Source organism: Saccoglossus kowalevskii, chromosome 7 (assembly GCF_978046115.1).
Source record: "Saccoglossus kowalevskii chromosome 7, keSacKowa6.1, whole genome shotgun sequence".
In the NCBI taxonomy this organism is placed as follows: domain Eukaryota; kingdom Metazoa; phylum Hemichordata; class Enteropneusta; family Harrimaniidae; genus Saccoglossus; species Saccoglossus kowalevskii.
This window is the reverse complement of record NC_140647.1, coordinates 15,018,649-15,030,331: the sequence shown is the minus strand read 5'-3', so window position 1 is coordinate 15,030,331 and position 11,683 is coordinate 15,018,649. Positions and strand designations below refer to the sequence as shown.

The 11,683-nt window shown below is 35.9% G+C and overlaps 1 protein-coding gene across 4 annotated transcripts in view; it reads left to right on the top strand.

Moving 5' to 3' along the window:
- The window catches only part of LOC100371115 (uncharacterized), a 57,832-nt gene extending 46,233 nt beyond the window's left edge, over positions 1–11,599 (top strand). For all 4 annotated transcript variants that reach the window (XM_085501149.1, XM_085501152.1, XM_078010603.2 and 1 more), the window contains 3 exons: positions 3,215–3,379; positions 3,892–6,119; positions 7,077–11,599. In XM_085501149.1, coding sequence (XP_085357275.1) covers positions 3,215–3,379; positions 3,892–6,119; positions 7,077–7,100 — 2,417 coding nt within the window. In that variant the 3' untranslated portion in view covers positions 7,101–11,599. The remainder of the gene's footprint in view (positions 1–3,214; positions 3,380–3,891; positions 6,120–7,076) is intronic.
- Positions 11,600–11,683: the final 84 nt, after the last annotated feature.

The following is an 11,683-nucleotide window of genomic DNA, read 5'->3' as shown; positions in this document are numbered from 1 at the left end:
ACAAGGAGTGCAATATAAACACAAGTGCAGAAACAAAATTTATTTAGTGCTCAGCCATAAATTATGTCATATACAGTAGTGTGTAAATTCATGACATTCTTGATTGATTTCGCTATTTGTTTGTTTGAGGACTCAATTTCACAAAAGTCACTATGGTCATGGAGGTACATGTATAAACAGACTCTGTTTATACCGCAATGCTATGATTATCTAGGACCCTGGTTAAAAGTCATTGCAACTCACTAAGACCACATGGAAGTCGACTCAAAAGTACCCAAGTGAAATGTTAACCACTTCAAAAATGTTCTTAACTTGAAAAATAAACATTGATCTTGTGGTATTACTGTAAGTGACAGTAGATTGTTAGGACTCTGCTTTACAGATTTAAATAATGGTATTGCCTACTCTTAACTCTCAAAACGTTTTCTTCTACTTCTGAAGTTGAAAAGTGGCACTTGTGAAATCACTCAAATTTAGCATTGATTTTATATGTTGTATGCTTTGCACATTCACATCAAACTCAAACTTGATGCAGGGTCCATAGCGTTGGGAAAATATTTTGAAAGTCTTTTTTTGAGGTCTGGAAAGTTGTCTTTAAATTACAGGAAAAATAAAAAAATCTTTGAAAAGTCTTTAAATTTCTTCATAGTTATTAATTTATTTTAGAAAGGCCCATTTTCTCCAGAGAACTACCATATCCTCAGAACTTTGATGAGCTTTGATGATGATGTTGGCCTGAATTAGGGGTCAATGTCTTAGGGAAAAATGCAAGAAAGTTTGGGAAAAGGTCTGGAAAAATCTTGGAAATCATTTGGCTCGTGTTGCTATGGACCCTGTGATGGTAACCGCTAATGACCAAATATGCTTAGCTTAGTTTTGTTGTCATTCTTGCAAGCAAGTATACGATAAACATCTTTATACAGAGATTTCAGAGTGCCTATTCAGTTTTATTGTTGATTTTGTTTTGTAGGCATCCAGGCTGGCTTTTAAAAGTTAGGAAATATTCATAAAATACAAGAAACATATTTTTTTTATTCATATGCACAAAGCGGGTCGAAATGTCTTTTGTGATGTCCTGATATTCACTTGTACATTTCAAGATATGCAAGGAAATCAGCGCAGCACATATGAATGATTATAATACCGTCATCTTTCATGGAATCGTCATAGGTGCCCGCTAATTAAGTAATGTAGTATGCAGAGAGCCAGAACTCCTCTATTATATTTTGGAAGTGAAACCTGACCCGGCTAAAACAGATTGAGCAAATCACAGCTGTGTGTTATAAACCACTGAAAAATACAATCACCTGTATGGTCAGTGACTACTAGAGGCTTCATCCCTAATTTACATAAATACTACATTTAGAATCACGTCTGCAATAGATGGAAGGTACAAAATGTACATTTATTGTATGTTGGATCATAGACGCCATGGAGCCTTCGGCTGGATCATTAAAATGACTTAATTTAATCATAGACGACCCTCTGACATTTACTTATGCAGCACATGTGCCACTAACAGAGAAAATATTGTCATTTGCATTGAACATTACATAAGTTACATCTTGGATTACACAAGATTTATGGTAGCTATTAAAATTAGCTGAATTATCCAGATAGAAAAATTAACTGAAATAAAGTTTGTTGAATTAAGTGATATTAAGTTAGCTTGGCTACTTCAATTTATAAACTTAATAAGGTTGGCTAAATTATGAGGTTAAATAAATTCATGTAATTAACTAAATGGGTTTAGCTTAATTAGCTATAATAAGTTTATCTATAGAATAAGCTGAAATAAGCTGATAAATTGGAAATTACATATGTTTCGCTAAATTAGCTGAAATAACAGCTAATTTTGATGGAACAACAGCCAAAGTAAACAAGATAAATCTAGCTAAATTAACAGAGATAGCAAAGTTGCCTGAAACTGCAAAGTTGACTAAATTAATCGAAACAACAGATTTAACTAAATTAACTGGTTATAAAAGTTTGCTATATTCATAGTAAAATAACATGGTTAAACTGATACATCAATGTGACAGCCTACTATCTATGACTCCATGTGGTATGATTCCACTGTACACTTGTGATCCATGGTATTGTCACAGTTACTAACAGTGGTACTATGAACCTTTGCCCCCTGAAGCGGTTTGTTGACATAGTTGAAAAGATTTTATTGACTCCCAGACCCTGCCATTCAGTTGATAGTATTCTAATACAGTAGAATACTTTATTTTCGTTATTTTCGCTGAAGGAATGATTCAGTGAAAATAAAATCCAGCGAATATACCTTTTTTCCTATATTTCACATTCAACTCGTCAAAAATCAGTGAAATTAAATTCCATGAAAAACTAAATCCAGCTAAAATAAAGTATTTTACATTACTATCTAAACTCTAGTAACCTCTACCCCAGCAGCACATTGTCAACACATGTGTTGAAATACCAATAATTGCACTACAGAAATTCCACCAGCAATATGTCAGAATACCAGTAGTAATTATTGGTGGTATAGCTCAACCCTTGGCTTTGGGGCTCCACCCTCTGAAAATAACAAAAAAAAAAGTATGCTGTATGTGGTGCTACTTTACCCTAAAAAAGTAAGGGTAAGTTCATTGGGCATTATTTTAATCGAAAGCTGTCCGATAGTACAGCATTCAGTTGTATTGATGGAGTGTTGGATGGATGGGAGTGAATAATTCCATATTGACAAACATACAATGTAATGTAATTTTTGTGTACTATTTAACTTTGTTAGTTCAATAACTTTAGGTCTGGGTTTTAATCGATTACTCCCTACATTGCTGTGTCCCAAATTGACTAGCCTGGGTACCTGACTATTATTACATGACATCACTGTGTGTGATCAGCTTTATAACACATAGGGGAGGGGGGCATACAACTGTCATCCATTGTTTGGGGAAATTATCATATTTAGATTAGCAGGCCATATTTATTTATCAGTTACTCACTGACAGCAGATGCAAAATATTGGTTGCCATTCAAGACGTTGATAGGTAACCAGTGGAATGTTAGTTAGGTACACGTTTTGTTCCTTGGAGCGGTTTCAGTCCATGATGACGAAAGACTACCCTGTCATATGATAAATTTCCAAAACTTCTAGATCCACTTTATTTTCACCACCATCCATCAATACAACTCAAAATGAATGTAAAACAAGCGTCAATTATATTGTGGTAACTCTCGTCCACAGAATCTGAAAAGAGTGCCTCATTGTCCCTGTCATCTGGCAGTACTCAGAGTGCTATCAGCAGCTCGCGTAGTGATGAACACACTGAAGATCAAGACAGTACTAACAAAGAAAAATCACAGATCACCGAGATGCTGGATCACATGATTAATGCAGAGGAAATAATAAGTATGTCATCCAAGTAAATACTGAATCTGGGATTTGGGAATGATAGGGCGCCCTCTACCTATGACTATAATGTTTAGCCTCATTCTGGTATTGGAAAAAATTAAATGTCTACATATATGTCTATGTGCAATTGCTGTTACTTGGTCTAGAACAAATGAGGTGTGCCTTGATGTACAAATGAAATATTTAATAGTGTCACTTTGGGATTGGTAATTAGGGTGCCCTCAAAATATTGAATAAGTGCCCTCCATGTACTAATTAAATATTCGATATCACTTTGTGAATGTAAAGCCTGTATAAAAGATTTGAATATTGTCTTGTGTTACTTTGGTGTTGGAAAAATAATGTGCCATCTACTAACAAATTGGAGTTGAAAATAGAAACAGAGTGAATTGCCACACTATATATTTGTATGTTATAAAAATAAAATGTCGTTTATATATGCTTTAGCTTTTATTTAACAGGATTTGTCTTGCATATAACTAAATATATTTTTATTTTCTTGATTGCAGAAGTTACTGGATCTACTGACGACATTGAGGCTGATGATGACAGCAGAGATGATTCAGGTATAGTGGAAGCATCCCCACCTCTGGTCTCTCCACGAAAGTTGAAACAACAAAGCACCGACGACAGCGAAGATGATGAACTGACGGAAGAAGAAGCCAGAATAATTGCTAATCTGGAGCTGGAAGATGACGAGGATGAAGAAGTGATCGAAAAAGATAAGAAAAGTACAAATGAAGGCGAGTCATCTGCAACTGAATCTGAGGATATTGCTCTGAAGTCAATGATGATGAAACTTAGTATAGAAGACATTTCAAATGATACTACGAATTACTCGCCCACCACTGAACACGAAGAAGAGTTTATGCTAGAGGAGAAGTTAATTTCACAAATTGCTTACAAAGTAGATCGACATCCCCTGCCAGATTCCCATGGTATCAAGGTGCAGAGAAGTGAGGAGTTGGTCAAGGAGAGAGACATAACTACACCGGAACCTGAATCAACAGAGAGTCAGCTCGGTGAAGAGATGGAGCAAAAGGAGGAGAAAGAGAAGATGGTACCAAAAGATGATGTGATCACAATCACTAAGAATGTAGAAGTTGAGAAAAAGTTAGATAAAACAGAAATCAAGCCTGTGGAAGAAGAGGAAATTAAGACCAAAGATGATGCAGTGCCTGTAGTAACTACTACTGCAAGTACGACTGCTGGAACAGCACAATCAGAAGGCCAATCTAACCAACTACAAGAACAATTTGCCTTGTTACAGCAACAGTATGCGGCCTTGCAGCAGCAAATGATTACCAGTCAACAAGCCGTATTGCAGCAACAACAGCAACAAATTGCTTCTGTCAGTCAGCTACCCCCCCAGGCAACTGCAACTATGTCGGCTCCAATGATGATGCAGCAGCCAGCTGTGATGATGCAGCCAGTCATGACTCCACAACAGCAGCAGTATCAGCAGCAGATGTTGATGCAGCAACAAATGATGCAGTATATGGGTATGCAGCAACCGATGATAGTACCTGTTGCTTCAACTCCACAGATGATGACCTACCCTCAGCCCATTGTCCAGCAACCAGTTATGATACCTCCTCAGTCTTCACAGCAACTTGTTGTTGGATCACCTCCAAGGGTGGTGCAGCAAATGATGGTTGGATCACCGCCTCATGCGATAGGTTCTCCTCCTCAGGCAACCCAACAGCCTGTGATAGGATCACCCCCGCAGGCAACCCAACACCCTGTGATAGAATCATCCCCGCAGACTGCACAACCCATTGTAGTTTCGTCTTCTCATTCCAAAACTACTGGGTTTGAACCAGAGGCGGATTTTGTTGAAGTAGAGTCAGAGATAAAATTCCAGGAGAAAGAAATTAGTGAAACACCAAAACAAAGGCGTGAATTTGGTATGAACCTTGATTCTCAGGGCAACATCATCAGAAACCCAAGACACACTGTACACACTTTAGATGATTTGGATATCAGTAATACGTGGTTCGGTTCTCGTAATAGATCATCATCAAATCCACCAGAGGTCGACGATGCCAAGGATTCCTTGGTTAATAGACCACGTGCTGGTACCATTGAGACATCGTCCCCTGATGCACCAAAGACAAATACACACACAGAGCGAAAGATAGTTATTATTAATGCAGCAAAAAAAATGGAAGAGGAAAAACCAAAAGATGTGTTAACAATTCAACAAACAAAACTTAAAGAGCCCGATAGGCCAAAAGTGATTATTCAACCTGCAAAACCAAAAGAGGAGGAAAAACCAAAAGTCATTATCCAACAAGCAAAATATAAAGACGAGCCCAAAAAGGGCTTCATCATTGACAGTAAACCATTACCAAAACAGACTTTTAGCAGACCCGCAGAACCAAAGAAGAAAATTGTACTTGTGGAAAATACTGCAGCAGAACCAACTGTTAAACCTAAAGATGTTAAACCAACCAGAGACATTTTAATCATTGAAAACAGTACTACATCTGCTCCAGCACCTGCTGCTGCTGCCACTACTACTGCAACAGTCACAGCATCGACAACGACACCTCATAATCCAGACACGGAACAAAGTCGGCCCGGATATAGCAAATTTGCAGCTCATGCAGCGATACCTAAAGCCAAAGTGCCTCGCTCTGGACATTCTGAAGTTCAAATTAGACATTTGTATTCACCCAGAGAAGATGAATTGTTAGCAACTAGAGAAAGCACCAGTGTATCAAAACTGAGATCGGTAAGTTGGGTCTTTTTATTTTATACAAAAAGTGTACTGCATTAGTTATGGTGGAAAGGTTGAAATCATTTTCTTCGGTGCAACAAATATGAAAACGACTACAAACTTAGGGAGACAATTCTATATTCAGATGAAGTTTGTTTGTTGTACAGAATATATTATATATTTTAGACCCCCCAAGTTGTCAGTGAATATGCAGAAATCATTATAGAATGGTACATTTAATTTATTTTAATTAATTCCCAATTTGTTTTCACTATTATGCTATTTTAATCTTTCAGTGAGATAAAATAAATATATAAACTACGATCTGTATTTGATAATTTTGCATAAAACATTAGAATTGATTGTTTCATAAAAAGCTGTATTCTTATTTGCTCCATAATTTTTGGGGGTAAAACTACTTCACCAACATTGAACATGTTCCAGATTAATGTCACATACATTGTGTACATTGGATATACAAGTCTTGGAGGTTGATATGATCCCTATACTGTCCACATGCATGTATTGTGTACATTGGATATACAAGTCTTGGAGGTTGATATGATCCCTATACTGTCCACATGCATGTATTGTGTACATTGGATATACAAGTCTTGGAGGTTGATATGATCCCTATACTGTCCACATGCATGTATTGTGTACATTGGATATACAAGTCTTGGAGGTTGATAATGATCCCTATACTGTCCACATGCATGTATTGTGTACATTGGATATACAAGTCTTGGAGGTTGATATGATCCCTATACTGTCCACGTGCATGTATTGTGTACATTGGATATACAAGTCTTGGAGGTTGATATGATCCCTATACTGTCCACGTGCATGTATTGTGTACATTGGATATACAAGTCTTGGAGGTTGATATGATCCCTATACTGTCCACGTGCATGTATTGTGCTGTATCCTTGTAATAATCAGATATCATCTTTCATTTGTCTCTCATTTCAGATGTTTGGTGGCAACAAGTCATGAAGTTTGCTTTATTTAAGATAACTGTAATCAACTTCGTGTTCAAAAGTGTTAATATTTCTTTCACAAACCACTGAAGGAAAAAATGCAATGAGAGATTCAATAATTTGAAGAATAGACTTTAAAATTGATACTGCATGGCTGACTTAGTTTATGGATTACTCTTCTGCAACTAAATTGATCGAGGAACTGATGTGCCTGAAATAAAATACAACACAGATCTGTGTATGTGCACTAAAGCGCCAATGGATATTTACAGAAACATACTGGATTTACAACAGAAGCAGAAACATGCACCTTACAGAGTGCATCATGGGACATGGAAATATTGCTTTGTTACCTAACAGAGTGCATCATGGGACAAGGAAATATTGCTTTGTTACCTAACAGAGTGCATCATGGGACATGGAAATATTGCTTTGTTACCTAACAGAGTGCATCATGGGACAAGGAAATATTGCTTTGTTACATAACAGAGTGCATCATGGGACATGGAAATATTGCTTTGTTACCTAACAGAGTGCATCATGGGACATGGAAATGTTGCTTTGTTACCTAACAGAGTGCATCATGGGACAAGGAAATATTGCTTTGTTACCTAACAGTGCATCATGGGACATGGAAATATTGCTTTGTTACCTAGCAGAGTGCATCATGGGACATGGAAATATTGCTTTGTTACCTAGCAGAGTGCATCATGGGACATGGAAATATTGCTTTGTTACCTGACAGAGTGCATCATGGGACATGGAAATATTGCTTTGTTACCTAACAGAGTGCATCATGGGACATGGAAATATTGCTTTGTTACCTAACAGAGTGCATCATGGGACATGGAAATATTGCCTTGTTACCTAACAGAGTGCATCATGGGACATGGAATCATTGCTTTGGTGCCTAACATAGTGCATCATGGGACATGGAAATATTGCCTTGTTACCTAACATAGTGCATCATGGGACATGGAAATATTGCTTTGTTACCAGACAGACTGAATCATGTGACTTAGAAATATAACCAAGACACATCTACATCTGTGCTCGTCACTGGGCTTCCCAATTAACTTTTTTTTTCAGTTCATTTAGCAAACATTTTATGAATAATAATTTAAATAATGAGTACCCTTATTGCAATTATTCAGGAACATTACATTATTATATTTATCGACAATATATAGAATCTTCAGCCATGGATGATATGAATAACAATCATGTAAAATTATGATAACTGTATCTGGGTTTAAATTGGGATAATGTGCCAAACTTGAGTTTTGGGGTGACCTTGCTTCGTCAGACTGTACAACTGTGTACATCACAGTCTAATACTGTCAAAATTTATTGTAGTGGAAAATAATATTTGAAATCTCATTTTGTTTCGCAGAGTATTCACATAATATAAAAGAATCGTAATAATAGAATCTATGTGGCCTTCCATTAATGCCTAGGTACAATGCTTGTAATATCTTATTACCTATTCAGATTTATGCAGTTATCACACTATGGAAAGACATATGCGACCATTACAGTACTACATTTTTCGTGGTCAATTTAAACGTAGTGTACAGGGTATTTTACCCAAGATTGCTTATCAAATTTTTGGTTAATGAATAAGAATTTATTACAAGTTTTGTTTCTAGTGGAATGACACATTTATTCTACCTTTCACTTCAGGATAGGATGTGATTTTCAACTACTAGTATATAGTTAACAAAACATATTTAGCTGAGCTGCTTTGACACAATCTGAGATAAAAACGTTGTCTAGATTTAATCTACCACAGCATGTGTTGATTTCACAATGGGTCTATGAATAGTCCAGTATCACCATGTAACAGTACCGGTAGTAAATGTCTCGCTTTTTTGTCTAACATCGTTACCATGTCAACAACTGACCATCCAAATCAAACCTAGCCACTTACAAATTAGTAGTCACAGTTTGTAGATTCTGTATCTGCAATAGTTTTCCTGAAAACAGCAGCAGCAGCAGCAGCTGTATTTCCTCACTGAATTGTCATTTATGCAAGACAAAGCATTATGTGAGATAATTTCACTGATACAATTCTTATGGCAATGATTCAGTTATCTACAGTATCAAAGCAGCTTTTGACAGATCTCCCATAAATATCCAGAATTTACTTTGAATTTCATTTCTTAATATGAATATAAATTAAACAGAAAAAGGACACAGCTCTTTTTACACAAATCTTCAAATATTAGGAACCTCCTCTGGTCACCTTGGCAACTAAATGTGCAATTTGTTTAATGGGTAAGGTAGGACACAGTACGGCACAGCAGGGAACGGAAAGGTTTAACATTCAACGATTCATTTCACATTCCCAAAACATTTCTAGTTTTTTGTAATTAACACTATTTACTAACATTCCATTAATATATCATTCGAACTTGACAAATATTTGAAGTTGGGTCAAATTTTAATGAGTTTGATGGCAGTCTGCTGATTAGATATCACAAACAGATTACAAACAAAAGAAATTGCTTTTTTGACCACTAGATGGAGTTTCTGTTTTTGTACTTTTGGTTATATGTGGTGCACTTCCATACATTGACTAGTACATATTCGGGAAGGGGGTGTTTAAAAATTTGTATTTACGTGTACTTAAATATGCAATCCAGGAAATTGTATTTTTTGACAGATGCATTGAAAGCCAATCATGCCAAATTAAGGATTTCTAGACAGAAGAAATTGCTGTACCCAATGAAGTATAGTTAACCACAATTCAACTATAGCTCCTAGATAATGTAAGATCTAAGATTCAACACATTTTATTAAATTATGATGTCAAAAATTTGAAAAGGGCTACAGTATATAATTTTTGGTAAAACATTAGGTTGCTATATAGTGTATTACCCGGGCTGGTTATATTATTGTAACATTTCCATTTTGTTTACTGAACTATGACCTTCTAATTTGTCTTTACACAGGAAAAAGGGACATGAACACAAAATATATTGTAGGCGTGTTTGATGTTTCTCTCTGTGAAGGGCACATGACCTGCCTCATTCATTGATTGGTGTATGGGTCATGGGGGCATATGCGGCTGGGTTAGTTTAATGGGATTATATGTTGGGGGGTCGTGGGGGGGTCAGGGATTATGTTGTCATTAGTGTTAATCTTTAAACTATGCATCTTTGTATCTTTCATCACTTCAGTACTAATTTGCACAGTTTTTTTGTTTTCTTTTTTTCCCATGTTTAACTATTGTGATGTGTGTTTTTGTATAAGGGCATTACATGTAACAATCAGCTGATTAAGTACAGTTCTGTAATTGGTAGTTGTTTACTTCTATTCTGTGGTGCTATTGTCAATGCAGTAACCATTCTAGATTGCCAGCTTACTGAATTCTGGTCAGCTCTTCCATACACTGGTACTTGTCCTAAGATTCATGTTTGAATGAATGACTTGACAGTGATTATATATAGCTTTATATGTATCTGGCAGTAACCACTTGTGTCTGCTGACATTAATTTATCAAAAAATATTGTGGGATTATATATAATGGCAGCCTGGTTAACTCTGTGAATACACTTTGACGGTGTTGGACAACTCGGCATTTTTCTCCAGTCGTTGGTTCTAGGTTGCCCTTACAACTTTTTGCCTATTCACTGTAATAACAATTGTCACAAGATTAAGTGACCATAAAGTTTTCCTTATTTGTGTTTGAAAGTAGAAGATTGCTAGACAAAACACTGTCTGCCAGATGATGGTAGTGGGTGTGTGAAAAGAAGCTTAATACACTGTAAAATTCATTTTAACTGTGATTATTAGCTTGAGGAAATCTCAGCTTTCAGCATTTACTGTTTACAATGAATAATTTATCTACTTTTTCAGAACCGTTGTAATTGCTTAAATTAATTTCCTTTCAAAATGTAACACAAGACCATAATAGAGAGTTGCACTTAACGCAGCTTGTAAGACGACCAAGGTTTTCAGCAACTCTTACCGTAATCGTGATGAGTAATTGTTGTTGAGCAACATGAATAAAAAAAAAACATAGAATCTGAAGGGAACACTGAAGTAACTTTATTTTACAATGGCCCAAGCTAAACATTGTTTAAAAAAGAAATTGTAATTGTAAAATAGTCCTTTTATTGTGTGCTATCAAATTAAAGGTTCCCTTCTCCGTGCAATTTGTGCTTGCCTTCGTACTGTATCCAAGGTAAGAAGACCTTTATAAGTGTGTCAATCTGTTCCACAGTTCAGACATGTACAAATCTAAATATCTGTTGAATATATTTAAAATGATGAAGTAATTAATAACACTAAGTAATATTCAAAGCATTGTAATATATTATGCTTTTCAGAGGTTTTTGGTTGTATTGTTTTTTTTTCTGTGATGCTTGCATAAATTTTAAGCTTGTATGCATTATCACATTTTTTTTTTGAATGATTGAAAATTATTTTTGTTATCCATATGCAATTTGTATTCCTGATTTACAAAAAAAATAAGAATTTTGGAAAATAAACTGGATGTGTCTCCTGTAATGTTTGTCGTGTATGCATGATGTCATTGTCGTTAAAGTACCGGTGCAATGCCCACCCTCACGTTTCCCATTTTAGTTCTGTGTC